Source organism: Narcine bancroftii, chromosome 1 (genome assembly GCF_036971445.1).
Source record: "Narcine bancroftii isolate sNarBan1 chromosome 1, sNarBan1.hap1, whole genome shotgun sequence".
Classification (NCBI taxonomy): Eukaryota; Metazoa; Chordata; class Chondrichthyes; order Torpediniformes; family Narcinidae; genus Narcine; species Narcine bancroftii.
This window is the reverse complement of record NC_091469.1, coordinates 59044060-59063908: the sequence shown is the minus strand read 5'-3', so window position 1 is coordinate 59063908 and position 19849 is coordinate 59044060. Positions and strand designations below refer to the sequence as shown.

Here is a 19849-nt window from a genome sequence, read left to right as displayed (position 1 = left end):
CCCCCCCAAAAAAAACACATACAGGGAGGACAGTTTAAACAATGCAAAATGTCATCTTTGACCACTTACGTAACGGCAGGAAATAACTTGTCCTTGAATCTGGGGCCAACAAAAAAGTGGGTTAATCTAAATATCTTCTTCGGACAGTGTGAGCCGAAATATCTTTCAAGTTTCTGTGTACCATAATTGCAACTGGTCACAAGGTCCGACTCCCATTATTATTATTCACGCCTTGCTTAGATTCCTTCGATAAATATCCCTTCTCCATCTCATTGTCCTCCGCAACTCACTCAAGCTCTGAAATGCCTGATGCTTTGTCCCAGGTCCCCACTCAGCCCCAAACACACCCCACCCCCCGCACCCATCCTCCTCTCCTCCCCGGATAACTGAGACGCAAGAGTCCACAGCTTCGTCGGGCGCCTGCGCTGTCCACACTATAAATCTTTGCCAAACTCTCATCGGCTGAAAAGAAAGGTCAGGAGCCAGCAGCAGCGGGGGTTCCTTAATCAGAAGCAGACTGCGGCAGATGAGCTCAGCCAAACCTCGGGAAAAGATTCACCTGAAAAAAAAAGTTGGGCTTTTCTGGTCCTTGGATCCAGATTTGGAGAAACGCGCCACGATTTATATACCCTCTGCAGGCCCATGACGCTGCGTGGAGATCTCAGCGTCGGGGAGCACCAGAAAATGTTGGCAGCGGAGGAAGTGGAGATCGACATCACTGGCGATGAAGAAGAAGGAGAAGAAGAGGGGGCCGATACCCAAGGGCAGGGACTGTACTTTCTCAGTGGGAGAAGGGACAGGGCGACACCGACGACGGGAGAAGCGGAACAATCGGAGACAGACGGTTCCGTCGACTCAGAGAGCTGCGAAGTGTGTCCCAGCATCCGCGCAAAGCCCAAGGTGAACCTGGCTAAACCTCCCTATTCCTACATCGCACTCATCACCATGGCTATTCTGCAAAGCCCGCAGAAGAAACTCACTCTCAGCGGCATCTGCGAGTTTATCAGCAGCCGCTTTCCTTACTACAGGGAGAAATTCCCCGCCTGGCAAAACTCCATCAGACATAACTTGTCTCTCAATGATTGTTTCATTAAAATTCCCCGGGAGCCGGGCAATCCTGGGAAAGGCAACTATTGGACTTTGGATCCGGCATCCGAGGACATGTTCGACAACGGCAGCTTCCTCCGCAGAAGAAAACGATTTAAGAGACACCAGCACAGCGAAGGCGAGTTGGCGAAGGAGCGTGGCGCCCTCCTTTTCTATCACAACTTCAACTGTTACGGCCGTCCCTACCTTCTGCAACCGCAGGCGGTCATTCACCACTCTCCCTTCGGTTTTTTCCCCGATGCTGCAGCCTTCTCCAGCCTACCTGGCCCGCGCCTCGGCAGAAAGGGGCAGCACACCCAACCCAGTAGCACAGCAGTGCAGACGCACCACCAACCCGCGGGTTCAAAGCCCGGACCCGCAAGTTGCAGCCGGGCTTCATTCAGCATCGAAGACATCATTGGAAATGCACACACAGAACCACGCATTCTGCCTCCCTGCGCAAATCCTCAGACTCATCCTGACTACTGCAGCCTCCTTCAATCCGTCCCTTGCCTGCTGTCCACGGTTTTAAACATGTCCACAAGAACTGGCCCCGTGAACAGACCTCTGGTCGAGACACTCTCAACCAGACAACAGCTGCCGCTCTGAAATTGCGTTACGCTGCTGTGATTTTGCCATGAGGGCAGGATTGACCAGTGTACCCCCGATGGCGAGACCAGGAGGTAGCTCATTTCAGGAAACAACCTGTGATGTCCAGTGTTGTCCGTCTTCTTTCACTATAGGCTCCTGGGTTGACTGTTACATTTTCTTTCACTATAGGCTCCTGGGTTGACTGTTACATTTTCTTTCACTATAGGCTCCTGGGTTGACTGTTACATTTTCTTTCACTATAGGCTCCTGGGTTGACTGTTACATTTTCTTTCACTATAGGCTCCTGGGTTGACTGTTACATTTTCTTTCACTATAGGCTCCTGGGTTGACTGTTACATTTTCTTTCACTATAGGCTCCTGGGTTGACTGTTACATTTTCTTTCACTATAGGCTCCTGGGTTGACTGTTACATTTTCTTTCACTATAGGCTCCTGGGTTGACTGTTACATTTTCTTTCACTATAGGCTCCTGGGTTGACTGTTACATTTTCTTTCACTATAGGCTCCTGGGTTGACTGTTACATTTTCTTTCACTATAGGCTCCTGGGTTGACTGTTACATTTTATTTCACTATAGGCTCCTGGGTTGACTGTTACATTTTCTTTCACTATAGGCTCCTGGGTTGACTGTTACATTTTCTTTCACTATAGGCTCCTGGGTTGACTGTTACATTTTCTTTCACTATAGGCTCCTGGGTTGACTGTTACATTTTCTTTCACTATAGGCTCCTGGGTTGACTGTTACATTTTCTTTCACTATAGGCTCCTGAGTTGACTGTTACATTTTCTTTCACTATAGGCTCCTGGGTTGACTGTTACATTCGTGACGTAAACCACACTTTAGCGGATGAGAGGCACCGGGTTTGAGATATTCATAATTAATTCGCAAAATGCAGACTTATATGTTACGGAAAATTGCTGGAAAAATTGACAAGTCGGGTATAAACAAACAACAACTTTTAATAGGAAACTCTACTTCGCTCGACGAATGAATGTAGTCGATTTAAGCGTACTGAGATGCATATCCTGAAAGTAAACTCATTGTTTAATTACATGTCAAGGAGCAATGTACGATCACGTGACGGTGCGCATTGATACAAAGTATTTGCTACTTCCAGCATTTTCTGTTTTTATTCCACAATTTGTGATTTGAAAGGGGAGGGGGCAAGATTTCGAATTGAAGTAAATCATCGCCGTATTTAACATAAGAATTGACAAGTATTTAAATATCTCAGATATGAAGTAATCCACGACCCCATAGTGGGGGCTTCTCCAGGTTTGGCGCTTTTATTTGAAGTTACGGCCGATCAGACATTAGATTTTAGGTCCTATTGGTCGAAATGGTGGAAAGTGCCACAGTAGGAAAGGGTTAATTCGTCGCTTTGTATATCACGTGCATGTCTGTGTACAAAAGAACTTTGGGGGGGGGGGAGGAAATAATTGTGACCCTTGTGTTTGCCAAATTTCTAGTAGTTATCAAACGACTCAAAAGCAACCAGTTTTCTGCAAAGGTGAAAGCAATTTTGTTGTCGCTTCAAGTCATGTCTCCCACTTGGTGTTGCTGGTATCATTTGTTTTTATCGCACCTTTTTAAACGGGATAACAAATGTCCGATAGCCGCTATTTTACCGTGGTAGCATTTTCATCAAACGAAACGAAGGCCAACCCTTCCTTTCACGTTGTTTCTCCTGTGCTTAAGTAAATAAAGAAAATCCTATTTCTTCATGGCTTTTTTTTACATCTTCTCTAGTCATTTCAAAGCCATTGGGTTCAAACTCTGGCTAAGAGTCTGAAGCCCAAATATCAGTTTGGCATTTTAGCAAAGCTTCGCGATAGATATGCCCCCTTTGGCATGAATAACAATAGCTCGCCGTATTATATCAGTGTCTATTCTATTGGAAAGTTGACCGCCGATTTTCTTACAGAAACGGAATACATTTTTTAAGCGCACGGCAAACCCTGTCGTAAGTATAATTAGGTATAACAAAATTATGTCTGCACATTCGACAGGTTTAATTCAAATACTGCATCAATGTTTTTTTTTAAAAGAACGAATGTTGAATGTAAAATATCGAATTCTTGGAGTTCGGAAATTATTCATCGAGAAGAACTGCCGAACATTCCCATCTTTAAAACTGATAAAGAGTGAATTTATTGTCTTGTACAATGTGCATATGAGCGACATTTTTATTTGTTGTAGGCCAACAGGTAATTCATTATTAAAATGATATGCACTCGGTTAAAAATACGAGACAGATCGGGAATAAATATTCACAATTACCATTGTAGAAGAAAAAAAGGAGTGATTTTATTATAGTACGGAGAGTCTTTTGTGGTGTATACGATCAATGGAATAAGAGGTTCAAGAGTCTGATAGCAGTTGGAAAGGAAATGTTTTTGAACCTTAAAATATTGGCTTTCAGGCTTTGTGTCTACTAAAAGTTAGCAGCGAGAAGAGATGGTGGCATGGCGATGGGATCATCTATGATGTAGGTTGCCTTCTGAGGCAACGCCTTACATAGGTGCCTTCGATGAATGGGAGCCTGTGATGGACCTGGCTGTGTTTCTCCTAGTTCTACATGACTGCGCTCTGGAATTAACAAACCATGTTCTGATAATAATTCATATAATAACAATTAAATTATTACATGCTACATTTAAAAGATACCGGTGCATCAAACATTTAAGGTTCTGTATCCACTGATAAAGCCAATTTCTTTACCACAATTATCTTGAGTTAATTCATGAACCCACAAATAAACAGGTCGCACTTCTCAAATAACTGAAATGGAACAAATCACGCAATCTTGTGCATATACACATCTGAGCAGTCATTTCAGAAGGGAAGTCCATTTTGAACGAAGTGTATGCGTGAAGGTGAAGTGAAAAGGTTATAGATATAACTATTTCCAGGTCCAATTACTTCTCAGAGGCGGATTTGTACAGTATTGGGAGAGCAACATGTCTTTTGCCTCTTGGAATGATAGCTTTTCTGTTCACATTATTTTAATTTTGGATGCATTCTCAATTAGACATTGCAATCCATAATTTAACAGCGTGGTAACAAGCCCTTCCGCCCACGAGCCCGTGCCTCCACCCCCCCCCCCCCCAACCCCGTCTTTTTGAAGAGTGGGTCGAAACCGGAGTATCCGCAGGAATCCCACCGAGAACCGGGGAGAAAGTACAAACTCCTTCGGATTCGAACCGCAGTCTCTGGCCCTGTAATAGCGTTGCTAAGTTAACCATGCTACCCTACGCTAGACGCGCTTATAATGATGAATAACGTGTGCAGATAAAGGCTTTGTGATGTGAAATCGAATTTCACAATGTAGCAAATTAAATGAAGTAGCGCACAGCAGCGAAATTAGATGTTTTCACCCTTCAGCATTGCGATCGATACATTTCCTAGAAAACTTTATTTTCTAGTAGCCTTGCTGAAAGCGATGCATTTTTATGGGCTCGCGTTGTCTCAGTGATCTTCAAGTTGAGACCAACACTGCCACGAACTTGACAAATACAGCTTCAATGTAGCAAATGTGCAGAAAACATCACAGCGAGGGTCTAAAGAGAAACAATAAAGGACTGGCCCAGAGAAAGTAATAATGGAGGGTTCAAGCCCGAAATTTTGTTGATGAAGGGCTCAAGCCAGAAACGTTGATTAAGTATCTTTATCTTTGCTATATAAAGTACGCTGTTCGACCTGCTGTGTTTCTCCAACATGGTGTTTTTACTTCAACCACGGTGTCTGAAGACTGTTATGTTTTACTTCCACAGAAAGTGACGTTCGGTTCTGAATGTGATTCGGAACATGGGTTACAATATTTGAAGTAAAATAATAACAATTACTGTCATATACATTGTACAATTATAATTGTGAACTAAATGATGTTAAATATATTCTGGCATCTTTAAGGCACTTTCAAGCAGGGAAAACACCCTTCTGTAAAGGCGGCCGTTCTTTACTCTTACGCCATGGCTGGCTCCACCAATTCGAACCCGGGGAAGCATCATTGGTGGAGCGCCTGACCTGAATGTACAGCCGCTGCAAGCAGCTGGTTAATGTTGGGCTGATGACCCATCTCCCCACTCACCCCTCTCCCTCCATGACCCCCTCAAGGCAGGGGTGGTGGGCAGAAATAGTGGGGGGGGGAGGTGGGGGCCGGTGGGAGCCATCAGCGAGCGGCCTGTGCGTGCTGTGACAGCCTCACTGGGCCGCTTTGACCTTTGGGGCCTCTGTGGCTCAAAATGTGGTAGAGCAATGGCCGTCTTCCCTACCCATAAATCCCCACGCAGCTGGAACCGCTCTGTTACCCAGAACAATTCCAGCTCCGTGGGGGGATTATGGGTAGGGAAGACGGCCATTGCTCTGCCGCGTATTTATGACGGGTGCCACGACGGCACCAGACATCCCACCTCCATCAGCTCCAGAAGGTACTTTGAGGAGCATCTTGATGTGAATGTGATGCTGGAGCAGTCTTTCAGGGGTGGTGTCTGAAAGGTAAGTTTTAAGTTTTTGATCCACTTTTGTAGCCGGCCTCCAGGCCGGTCTAGTGAAATGGTCTAGAATTCACTTGAATGATCAATCTGGAGCTAAGTTGAAAGATAAACAGTGTAATTTTATAGAATAAAAATGATATCACATTTATTGAATTATGAGCAACATTGGTTTGGGAAGCGGTGAAAAAAATTGGCTGTGTTGCGGGGACCTGGGGAGCAAGGAGCGGAGATACGGCGCTCAGACAGGTTCTAACTCCCCAGTCCACTGTCACGGTTTGCATTGGCTTTGAACAGCCCGTTAAAGGAGCCGTCGGTCGATGTATTTAAAATCTTGCGTCCACAGATCTGCGCCAAAGATGGTGGCAGTCACGAGGGGCTGCACATTCCAGGGGAGCGGAGGACCAGAAAATGGGGAGACCTTACCCTGTCTGAGAAGGAGAAGCAGAGAGATGGCCCAGGAGGCCCTTTCAGGTGGACCCTCTGCCTTGAGGGCGGCGGCAGGAGCGGATCTTCACCTGCAGACCCACCTTTCAGGTGACAGTCCTAAAAGGCTACTGCAGCATTGCCTGGTCCACCTGAAAGGGCCTATTCATATCCAGAGGTGCCTCCGGACCTGATGGAGACAGGGTGACTGGTGCCACAGTGCTACCCGTTATAAATATGCAGCATAGCAATGGCCGTCTTCCCTACCCATAATCCCCCACACAGGAGGAACCACTTTGTGTTTTCCACACAGTTCCAGCTGCATGGGGGAACATGGGTAGGGAAGATCGCCATTACTATGCCACATTTTGAGCTGCAGAGAGGGGCACCAGTACAGGAGCAGCCAGCCGGGCTGTGACATCCCCCGCCGGCCGCCTCTGCATCGATGTTCCCCCAGCAGCCGCCCCTGCCCCAAGATTCCCCCGCCGGCTGCCCCTGCCCCGATGGCCTCCGCCGACCTCCCCTCCCCAGTAGGGCAGGGTCTGTCAAGGCAGCAGGGCGCGGGGGCAGCTGTCAGGCAGTGGGGAGTTGGGTCTCCGGCTGACAGTCATCAGTCCGCCCCCAGGCAGCCGCTTGTAGCGGCTGCATATTCAGGTACCTCGGCGCAGCCCGGCACTCCGCCAATTATCCCTCCAGGAGGAGGGTTGGTGTCAGCACCTCGGAGGCGCTTTCAGAGCATTCAGGTGAGTACGTCTTTACCCGCATGGGGGGATAATGTGCGGGTTTACAATGGGGTGTTCAGGCCACCTGAATGCGTCGACAGGGACGGTGACCAAGGCATCTGAAAGACCAATGCTGGCCTCTTGAGGTGAGGAACCCCCTGAGGCTCTGGGCTGCTGGAGACTGCTGTCAGGAGACTTGTGCCGGGCTGCTGACTGCTGGAGACTGGCTCAAAACTGGCTGAAAGGATACCAGGTACCAGAACCGGGATGTGAGAAGGTGCTGAAGGGTTCCTGATTGTGTCAGAGGTTCAGATCTGGAGCTTGGATTGCTTATGGTTTCTCTGTGTGGCTACGAAAGTTGCAGAAGCGATGGAGGCAAATCCACGGGCTCTTGGTGACTCGGGGGGGGGGGGGGGGGGGACACTTTCTTTTGCTTCTCTTTCCCTGATTTTAAGAGGTGCTTCAGGCAATTTCTGTTGATGGTGAAATTGTCTGCCGTAAAATCAATTTCTTGTATTATAACAATGTTTTATTACAATGAGAATAAATTGAATCTTGAAGAACTTATGTTTGTATACAGAATCATTCATTGGAAGTTTTCGGCACTCTACTAATTTTATAAAATTGAGATGTAATTTCCTGAATAATTAAAAGTGGATCATTATCAAGCTAGATGTATCCTAGTTGATGTCTATTCATTGAAGATCAATGTAACATCAATATGTTCACATCATTAATAATTTGATGTTTTTTTTAATTGCTGTGTTTATTAAATAAATTAATGACATATGGCAAGAAGGAAAAAAAATTAGCCACCACCTCCCAAAATGCTTCTCTTCCACTACAAAATTCCACTGAAACCAGATTGAAGCCTGTGATCCAAATTATTCCTTTATTGGAAGTTGCTAATGTTAGTTCATAGTCATTATCTTAATTTGGAATAATACTCTATGTATGAGAATGAACTCTGCTTTTGTATCAAAGATTAACTATTTATCCTGAAATGATTGACTCCATTAACCACAAGAAATATGAGTAGAATTGTCCTCAATTCCAACAAGTACAGGCCAAGAGCTGTCAAATGTTTCTCATTCTGTCATTCCCAGAATCATCTATAGCCACTTTCAGATGGCCACTGTACCTTACTGTAAAGCTGCACATTATACTCCTGTGCGGCTGTCGGGTGACCATCCGAAACCGGAAAAGCCGGCCAGGAGGCTTATTACCTAACCCTTCTCCGACAGGTCTAACTATCCTGCTTGCTGTATCGATTGTTGCAGCTGAAAGCGGCCCGGGCTGCCGGGGGTGGGCTGATGACGTCGTGGTAATGTTGTCAGCCATTGACTCTGGGCGCGATTTTTGAAAATACAAGTCATTTAGCAGACCCGTGGTGATCAGTGCAGTTCAGTTTTTTGCAGCCTAATAACCAGCTATGGGCTCAAACTGGTCTGATGCAGAGGTCAGGCTTCTTCTGGATAATTTAACATAGGAGGCACAGGAGAAGGAGCTGACGGGGACTGTGAAGGATGGTCCCACATATGAGAGAGTGGCCATTGCACTCTCAGCCAGTGGCCATGCATGCACAAAGACTCAGGTAGCGATCAAATTTAAAAATCTAAGGAAAAAAATTCATGCCGTCCTGGACCACAATCGCAGGAGTGGCAGTGGAAGAATGGATTGGAAATACATCCAGCCATGCCAAACCATCTGGGGGGCCAGCTGCTCCGCTGAACCAATTAGCATTGCCGGTGCAATTGAGATCCCCTTCTCGCAGGATCTCTTCGGAGGCATCTCAGGCTGGAAGCAGCATTGAAGAGACACCGGAGATGCAGACACAGGAGGTGCCAGACTCCATGGAAGACGCAGCTGGCACAGCCCGGGATGGCACCCAGGAAACCACTTCACCACCCGCTGACCCTGCAAGTAGCGAGGTGGCACTTGCACTGGTGGACACAGGTATATTAGCATTAAAAGGGATTGGTTTATTGATAACCGCATTATTTAAGTACTGATGTACTTTCATGATTTGACCCTCAGCACCTGGTCCAAGATGCAAGAAGAAGAGGCCAACAAAGGTCCAGGTCATTGCGAAGGAGCTATAGTGTATGTTTGCACCAATAGACCAGGAGGAACGGGAGAGGGACCACCAGCGAGCAGAGTTGGCTATGGATCAGCAGAGAGAGCTGCTTGCTGAACTGAGCCATGAAAATGCTGTTCAGCATTCAGAGGGTGACAAGCAACTGCAGGCGGCGACATGCCTTTCATCCGCCATTGAGCACCTCAGTGCAGCTTTGGATAGACAGTCCTCTACCGTCCAGCATTTTTTTTGCACAAATGGCCACCTGTCCACCCCTGCACCCACACCCCTATGGTTCGCAGCCCATGTACCTCCCACCTCATGCTGGACCCCAATATCGTTCCACACCATCAAGTAATGGTCGTGGCCACCAGAAGAGATTGGAGATGTTGGGGTGCAGCAGTGTCTCCTCACCCCCCTCCTCCTCCTCCTCCTCCTCATTCATTCCTCTCATTTATGGAATGAGTTTTGTTAATGCTGCCCCCAGACACCAGCCACTTTTAATGTTAAATTGTGCAATACTCTAAAGTGTAATGTGAATTAATTGTAGTTGTTTTTTTTAAAAAAATTCTCCTTAATTTGTTTACCTGCTGCATGGGGTGGATTTACACTGTTGTTTTTTCCCCCCCTGTTCCAAGCTACAAAAGCAATTATTTTGCACTAAGTTTAATGTTTAAGTGTTTTGTGTTTACGGCCCGTTATCTACCTCAGTCATATAAGAGAATTTTCAAGTGTTATTGACAAATTTGTTTTAATTAAAGTTTAAAAAGAATACATGTTTCAGCAACTTTATTATTGCTCTGATCAAACAATGACATTTGGGACCAGGCTATTCGATCGCGTCACAGGCTTTGGACTGGGGGGGGGGGGGGGAGGAGGGAAGGGGGGAGGAGGAGGGAAGGCGGTGGTGGGAGTTGGGTTGGTAGGTGTGGTGGACAAACCTGCCTCGTGCGGGCTACCCATGAGATCCACCCCCCCCCCCACAAGATGGACATAATCACCGAACATATGACCTGTATTCCAGTGGGTTGGAGATCGTTACAGTCCTGGGTGCTGGGATATCTATTGGAACCACCTGCCTCTTGGGCAAAAAGTTCTCCTTGTTGAGTTCACATATATTGTGCAGCACACAGCAGGCAAAAACTACATCTGGGACGAAGGAAGTCGCAAAATCAAGATGCTTGGACAGGCATTGCCAGTGGCCTTTTAGACGGCCAAAGGCATGCTCCACTACTATCCGAGCTGAATTCAGTGCCTTGTTAAATCTTCACTGGTCTGCATCCAGAACTTGATGCTTTTTAAAGCCCTTCATCAGCCAGGTTCTAAGGGGGAATGCCGCATCGCCCACAAGATGAGCTGGGACCTCCACTCCATCAACATTTCTGGACACCTGTGGGGAGAAAAATGCAGAGATGCTGTTAGTTCACCGACCTGCCCGTTGAACAACGTCACCACGAGGAGCGTGTAAGCGTTATCACTCACGTCAAGTGGAAAGAGGTATCCACACTGCTCCTCCGCCTTTCTGTACAGAGGGGAGTTGGTAAGCACGTGTGCATCATGCGTGCGGCCAGGCCAACCCACAAACACATCCGAGAAGCTGCAATATAATGAATAAAGTTGCCTGCACCAGTGAACATGGACACGCGAGATACAAAAAAAAAAGTGAGGCTGCAACTTACCAGAAATTGTGGTCAACAACTGCCTGCAGAACCACAGAGTTCCACCCTTTACGATTGTAGTAGGCCGCGGGATCCACGTTGGGGGTGATAGAGAATATGCGACCCCATCGATGGCGCCAGCACACATTGGGTAGCCCCTTTCCGCAAAACTGTCAGTTGTCTCCTGGAGGCGTGCACCACTTGGTAGGGAGACCCTTCAAGGCTCCTGTCACCTCCTGTACCACCATACACAGAGTGCTGATGCCTATCCTGAACAAGGCACTGATGGATCAATACTTACAAGCGATTGCATACCACCACAGGGCCACAGCCAGTTGAATTCCCGGGACCAATGGATGCAGGCCATCTGGTCTATGAGGCTGCAGGTGAGGTTCAATGAATTCCAGCACGAAGTTGAAGGTGCCCCTTGTCATACAGAAGTGCCTCCTCCACTCGTCATCGTCAAATTTTAATGATGACATTACTCCAGAATGCAGCCCCCTGGGATCTGTTCAACCTCCACAGAGACCGATTTGTGATCATAGCCGGTTGAGTCAGATGAAGCATTCGGATCTGCATCTGTCTGCGGCGCCTACGCTCCGCAAGCCTTTTCACCTTCATCAGCTGCATTCTGGCCAACAACCTTTGCAGGATTTGTATTCTGATTTCACTTACACGCTGTTCAGATCGCATGGAGCTGATAAGACCCTCAACAAATTTCATGACCTCACCAAGGATTTTGCGTATCTCATCCTGGACAAGCAGACAACATCCCCATAAGCATTTCCCTTCTGTCCTCCATGCTCCTGATTCTGTGCATCAGCCCGATGTGCTGCTATGATGTGTGTGCATCGTGGGTGGGACCTAGGCTACTCTCCCGAGTAGCCGGGTATCACTGCTAGGCGGCTAGCAGTCAGCTGGCACGTTTAGGTACCAGAAAGCCATCCATTTCCTGGCCACCTAAACTCCACTAGCAACACCTGCAGGTGGGTAATCTTCGTCGGGACACCTAAAAGTGGCTTTTGTGAAACTCCTCCGAACCCACTCCAACGTCAGCACATCCTCTCTTAAGTGGTTCAAAACTGCTCACAATACTCCCAAGTGTGGTCTCACCATTGCCTTTATGAGTGTTTTAATTACTTTCTGCAACGTTAAAAAAAAATTGCCTCCTTGTCTTTTGTTTTTGCATTAGCTTTGACTTCCTTTGACATTCACAGTTGTGACATTTTATTTCATTCAAATATTTCCTCTTTTTTTTTGTTATGTATTTGTCCTGCACCTTCCTCATTTTTTGCAGAAAGTCCATTCATTGATGTTCTGCTTTCTTCCCTACCAATTATGTGTGGAGGAAATGTGTCCTCCCCATCTGAAACTTATTCAGAAGTCACATCACCTGTCAATCAATGTTAGACCCCCAGCCACCCATTAGTGCACACCTTGCCTTTGGCTAATTTAAATCACATAGAGTCATTATTAGCTAGAAGCACAAATTAGCACTGTATATAACACCAGACTTCTCTCTTCCTCGTGGTCCAGGTCTTGGGCATCGCTCCATGCCAGGTCACTACTGTGGACATCACTGGAAGTGTTGTGGGTAAGGTGTGCACTTCACTGAAGTTGAGCCATAGTATCATGATAGATCATTATTTGCAGAGAGCTGCACACCTTTTGGTCAGGGAACTGGGTATGTGTAAGAGTCCCTGTTTGTAGTGTGTAAGCGTGTGAGTATAGATTTTCAGTTGTCAGAGTCCAACCGAAATCTGAGGTGAATGTCTATATCATTGTTTAAGTGAAATAATGATCGAGTATCGTTTGATGTTCTTCCAATGGTTTTCAATGTGTTAATTAAAGTTACATGTGATTGTAACACGTGTCCAGACTCATCTCTCTATGAATGCACCGAACCTCAATACGACAATAATGTCCTCTTCCAATCTATTTTGCTCAGTTCCTCTCTCATGCTACTATAATTCTGTTTATTCCACTGAAATACTGCCACATTTGACCTTAGTTGGAGGGAGTGCCACATGATGATGTGAGATTAGACTGGTAATCCCTGCTCTCCTCAAAAGTTGAGAAAAAGTGATAAAGACTATAAGAGTTATAGAAAATAAGTTATATTCATCACCTTCACGTCCAATAATCTTGATATTATTCTGTCTATTAACATTTTCCAAAATGTCTATTTTATTGCATTAACTGATCATTCTTGGCAGCAGCTTCTGCTTGTGCTTTCTTCATTTGATCCTTAATATTTTGAATCTTGAATTCAGTTCCTTTAATTTTCCCATCCACTATTTCACTATGAAGGTGATGAATGTCAATATTTGAAATCAATTTTGCAATGATGGATACCAGAATATTTGGGTCAGGCTGAATTTCAAGGAGATTTGGAGATTGAGTGAGCCCATAGGGCATTGAGGCCTAAACCCCAGCCTGTCCAAAGATCCTGTCCAATACTCGTTAGATTCCTTTGATATGAAGTAAGAGAAAAATTATTGGAGTTGGCAGCAAAGCAAGATAAAGAAAGACAATCACCTTTATAATGGAAATAAGATTTTCTTTTATCCAGACATAAGTTTTGATTTGTTAAAAAGGAGAAAAGAGTTTAATCCAGTTATATATGTGTTATGGAAAAAAGGCTATTCCTTTGTTTTGAGATATCCTGCTTACTGAAAGTATTTGTCTCGGGTGGGAGGAATAGATTTTTTTTAGAGCCTAATGAAGCAAAAGTATCTGCCAATTCATTGTCTGACAAAGAACAACAGGTGGTTGTTGATACTTCAATTAATTACTTAACTGAAAGAACTTTACTGTAACTGAAATTACATTATTTCAAGAGAGTTTAAAGGGGGAGGAAGGTTTAACCTATAATGCACATAATCGATTATGTTTTGATAAGATTAATGAATTATTAGATTGATTGGAAAAACTATAGTAAGGGATGTAATGATATATCAAGTGAGTAGTGGGAAATATGATGCTGACCACTGCAGAATTATGGGCACAAATGTGATTTTTTTTGCATCCCTGAATTGTATAATGAAAAACACTAAAGTGGATGTAGCTTTTTAAAACAAGAAAATAATTTAATGGAAATAGAACATGCAAAATTAAAGAGGGATTGGGTAGGAATGGTATTGTCTTCTTCATTTAACTCTAAAGCCAGCAGGGTAGCGATATTAATAAATAAGTTTACCAATTAAAATATTGGACATATTTATTGATAAAGTAGAAAGATATGTGATGGTAAATTGTAAAATTTATTTGGAATATTGGACATTGATGAATAGATATTCCACAAATATAGATGATAGAAAATTTATACAAGATATTTTTATGCAATTAGCCAATGCAGAGGAAATAATCATGGAGATTTTAATTTTACTTTTGAATCAAAGTTGGATAGATCCGGTGGAATTATGGTTAAAAAATGGTAGTCAAAACTGTGATGAATTTTACGAATGAAATGAAACTTGTTGATAGTTGGAGGAAGATGCATCCTGGTATGAGAGAATACTCGTTTTTGTTTTAGACACAAGACATATTTATGTATAGATATGTTTTTAATCTCTTCTCAACTACAAGTAAGAGTTCAAAAGATTGAATATCAAGCAAGAATGTTATCTGATCATTCACCTTTAGTATGTCAATTGTATTGAAAGAAGAGCAAAATATAGGTTATAGATGGAGGTTTAATGCTGCATTGTTCAAAAGGCAAGATTTTCATGAATTTATAAGACAGCAGATAAAGACACTAATGAACACTCTGTAACCAATAAATTTGTGGTTTGGGACTCTATGAAGTCTTATTTAAGAGGGAAAATAATAAGTTATACAGCTAAGATTTAAAAAAAAAATGTATGCAGTTAACTATTTGGAAAAAAGAAATAACAAAGTTGGAAAAAATGACAGAATCAAGTTAATGATGAGAAACAAAGAATATTGGAAATTTAAAAATTGAAATTTAATGAAATACAAACATATAAAATGGAGAGAGATAAAAGGCAAACTCGACAAATATGTTAAGAGTTGGGAGATAGAGCCCATAAAGTTTTAGCATGGCAATTGAAGATAGAGCAATTATTGAGAACAATAATAGCAATAAAAGAGGAATTGGGTCATCTTACATAAAACACAGTGTATTAATGATGTTTTTATGAAATTTTATAATAAATTATATCAATCAGAATCCTTGATGGAGATAAAATAGATTAATATCTATCAGAAATTCAGAATTAAATATTAAGTAAAAGATTGAATTAACAAAATTATTTTACTGTTACAGAATTATATGACATATTGATGTCTTTACCAAATAATAAGGCTCCAAGAGAAGAAGGTATCTCTCGGGAGTTTTATAAAGTATTTAGAGATATAGATCCCAATATTTATGGGATTGTTAGATCAAATGAATGACTCCTGTGATTTACCAGATTCATTTAATAACAGTTATTCAAAAAAAGGAAAGATCCTCTACTTCCATCTTCATATAGACTAATATCATTATTGAATACAGATTACAAAATTATGTCTAAGTTAATAGCTAATAGATCAGCTAAATGTTTACCTAAATTGATAAGCATGGACCAAACAAGTTTTTTTTTAATCAGGAATAGAAGATCAGCTGATAATATTGTTGTTTTTATTAAATGTAGCTCAAAAAAAGAAAAATACCATCAGTAGCATTGGCTTTAGATGGAGACAAAGTGTTTAACAGATTAGGACTATTGTCCCGCATCGGACTTGTCAGCCACAAACGAGCCTGCAGCTGACGTGGACTTTTTACCCCCTCCATAAATCTTCGTCCGCGAAGCCAAGCCAAAGAAAACTATTGATTTAAAGCATTGAAGGTTTTTGGAATTTCAATACATTTTATAAATTAGATAAGGGCATAATATAATTGCCCAAAGTAGTTACAAATAGACAAATATTAAAACCTTTTTTTATATACTGGAAAGATCATCTGGTCAACATTGTTCATTATCACCTTTTTCATTTGTGTTGGCTATAGAACCTTTAGCAGTGATGATTAGAGATAATGAGATTAAGAGCTTTAGAATAAAAGATAAAGAACATAAAATTAGTCTTTTTCCAGATGATATAATATTATATCTTACAAACCCTGAAATTTCATTAACAAAAGTAAATGTACGACTGGTGGAGTATGGGTTAATATCAGGTTATAAAGTAAATATTGATAAAAGTGAAGTGATACCAATGAATGAGACGGATTATACACAAATTAGGAAAATTACAAAATTTAAATAGCAGAAAGAGGCAGTTAAATATTTAGGAATCAATATTGATAAGAATTTGAATAATTTATTTATATTATATACCTTTACTAAAGAAAATTAAAGACTTAATAAGATGGAAGGATTTACCAATTTCTTTAATAGGAAGGATAAATTGTATGAAGATGAATATTTTTCCTAGAATACAGTATCTATTCCAATCATTATCACTTTTTGTACCAAGATTTAAAGATTCAAGATTTTTTAAAAAAATGTAAGAAAATTTATTTGGTGAGACAAAATGCCTAGAATGGCATTGGAAATATGATTGGGGAGATTATGAATGCCTAATTTAAAAATTTTTTACAAAGCAGCTCAACTTAGATTTTTTGTCCTCCTGCTATCAGATTTGTGAAAAGACAGCATGGGTATAAATTGAAATGAGTAAAATAGGAGAAAATAATTCCAAACATATTTTGTATAAATGGTATGAAGAAATGTTGAAAGGGAAAATAGATACACCAATTATGAAACATATACTTAAAGTATGGAATAGAATCCATGTAGACTGAGGAATGAAGAATTATCAATGAGCTAGAATGTTATTAAAGCAAAATCCTTTAATTCCTTTTACAGTTAATCATTCATTTTTTGATATTTGCCATAATGGTGGAATAAAAAGGATAAAGGATTTTTTGGGTTTTTTTTTACTTTTGACCAATTGAAAGACAAGTATAATATACCAAATCATACTATTTTTTCTTATTAGTGACTTAAATCATACTTTTTAAACTTTATTTATTTGTTCAAAATAGATAATAAGTAACATATATAACAATAAACAAAGCATGAATGTTATTTATATATACATAAAAAGAAAGAAAAAAAGGAAAGAAACCCCCCCCCTTTCAGCCAACTCTCCTAAGGAGAGCCATAAAGAAAAGAGAAAAAAAAGAAAAGTAAAGCATACATATTAAAATCTAGTCAATATAAATCAAAATGTAAATATTCTGAATATAACAACCATCTATTAATAAAAAAACTATAGTTATCCTTGAAACATATGTAATTTTTTCCATTATTAAACAATATTTCATCTCATTATGCCATCTATTAATATCAATCATATTCGTATCTTTCCACATACTAGCAATACATTTTTTCGCTACAGATAGCGCTAAATACACAAAAGCAAATTGAAGTTTATCTCGTCCCAAACTGCATGAAAAAAATTCCAGCAGCGTTACCACATCTAAAACACAAATCTGACGCCAAAATACGTTTATGCTTAATCGGATTGTTTAAACCTCGAACATTAAAAGTAGCAAACTTCAATTTTGAATACTTTCTAATATAACTAAGAACTAATAATATCAATATATAAAAACTCAGATCAACGTAAATAGGCCCTCCAATAGGAGAAAAAGAAACCACAAATTAAAGTCTAAATAAAACGAAAATTTAAAAAAAATAAAAGTAAAAAAACATCCCTCCCCCCAAAAAAAAACTACCAAAAGGTAGTAATCCCTAAACAAAACTTGGGTGTGGATCACCCACCAGTGGCTGATGACTAATAGAACATAGAGCAAATTTCTCCCTCCCCAGCCAAACAAAGGCTAACAACAAGATATCATAATGACATAAAAATAAAATAAGAATAAGAAAGTTCTTCTATTTATCCAAGAGATTCCAAACTCGGCGAACCCATTTTAAGAGAAGTTGGACTCTTTCCATTCCCATTTCTTCCATTTCCAGAGCAACCAGATTTTTTTTTTAGGAGACAATGGTGGACTACGTCTTTGTCCTCTTACATCTGGCAACGAATCAGCAAAAATCATTGCCTCATGCTCATTCTCAAAAAAACTGAGATTGAAAGTCTCCACAGAACACCTTCAACACTGCTGGATAGCGAAACGTAGATTTATGGCCTTTATGCCACAAGACTTCTTTAACTGGATTAAATCGACGCTGACGCTGAATAACCTCTTGACTCAAATCAGGGTAGGAAAAAACTTTACTATTCCGAATCATTAATGGAGCTTGTCGTTGACTCGCATTTTGCACTGCTAAACGAAGTATTGTCTCTCTGTCCAAATAATTCAAGCATCAAATTATCACGGGTCTCAGTGACTGACCAGGCAGAGGTCTTCTTCTTAAGGCTCTATGAGCTCTTTCCAATACCAAGCCTCCAGAGAAAAATTCTCGCCCCAATATTTGTGGAATCCATTCTGTAAAAAAACGAAGAGGGTCTTGTTCTTCCATATCTTCTGCAAAACCAATAATCTTCACATTATTCCTTCTACTTTGATTCTCCAAATAGTCTACTTTCCTCTCTAACTCCTCACGTTCTTGCAATTCTTCAACAGATATTTCCACCTCCAGCACTTTTTCTGTATTAGAAGCCACTTGTTGTTGACATTTCAAAAAAGCAGCCTGAAATTGTTTTAAAATCCTCACAAGATGCTTCCACACGTATTTTAACTGTATCCCGTTCCAAACTGAGCCTTTGAGACATTTCATTCAGCATAGGCTGAATGATGAGGCTTAGCTGTTTACATTGTAATTCAGAAAATCTTAGCCCTGCTTTCTCTTGAGTAGTGGCAGAACCAGGTAACTGCAGCTCCTGCTGCATCTCAACAACAGGCAGTTTAAGAGTTTTACAGCGGGTCTGGACTCCCAGCGATGGCACCCCAACTTCCTAAGGGGGTCGACGCTGGTCTCCCCCCACAACCCGTTGTTGTTTCAAAAATTCACGGAAAAGATCAAAATATTCAGGTTGGAGCACTTCCTGGGGCATTTCAAGCAATGGAGTCGTTTTATTGCGTGCCCCCTCCGTTAAAGTCGGCAGGCTGCCAGGATCGGGATCCACATCGGGGGCACATGCACCTTCCTCCTGAGAACGGGTAATTCCAGCGATGTCCTTCTCCTGGTGAGTAGTAGTCATTTTTTCAGCTCCCACAGGCAATCTCTATGGTTTAGGCTTGAAAGAAAGCAATCCTGAAGTTGTAGCAGGCTGCTTAGGCTCTAAATCTTCAACACTCCGAAAACATAGTTTCTTCTGCACTTGAGGTTTAATCTTTTTACCATTAATGGCCATAACAGTTCCTTACTATCTTAAACTAAATTTAAAAAAAATTAAACTTGAAAACAAAGAGTTAAAAACGGGTTCTTAAAAGTCTGGCCAGAGAGGTCGACATTACATGTCTAGACTCTACGTCATCTTGCCACGCACCCCGACTTAAATCATACTTAAGAAGAAAGTTAGGAATGAATTTTAATTACATGAACAAGGTCAATTTGAATATTTAATAACTGATAAATTTATCAAAAGATTTATTACTAATATGTATATAAAATTGAAGAGACTATGCAGAAAAAAAGATCTATTTAAATCTAAATTCAGATGGGAAAGAGATTTAAATATACAAATTCAAGAAATATGGTCAAAACTACATAATGAAAGTGTATTCAACACAATTAATGTCAGATATCAAATGGTACAATTTATTTTTTTTACATCAATTGAATTGATGTAAACT

The 19849-nt window shown here is 41.6% G+C and overlaps 1 protein-coding gene across 1 annotated transcript; it reads left to right on the top strand.

The window, feature by feature from the left end:
• Positions 1-642: 642 nt before the first annotated feature.
• LOC138735498 (forkhead box protein D3-like) lies at positions 643-1695 on the top strand. Its single transcript, XM_069883893.1, has one exon. The coding sequence runs from the start codon at positions 643-645 to the stop codon at positions 1693-1695; it is 1053 nt and encodes a 350-aa protein (XP_069739994.1).
• The last annotated feature ends 18154 nt before the right edge of the window (positions 1696-19849 follow it).

Coding starts and splice junctions, on each gene's coding strand:
- LOC138735498 (XM_069883893.1), top strand. CDS start 643: ATGACGCTGCGTGGAGATCTCAGCGTCGGGGAGCACCAGAAAATGTTG.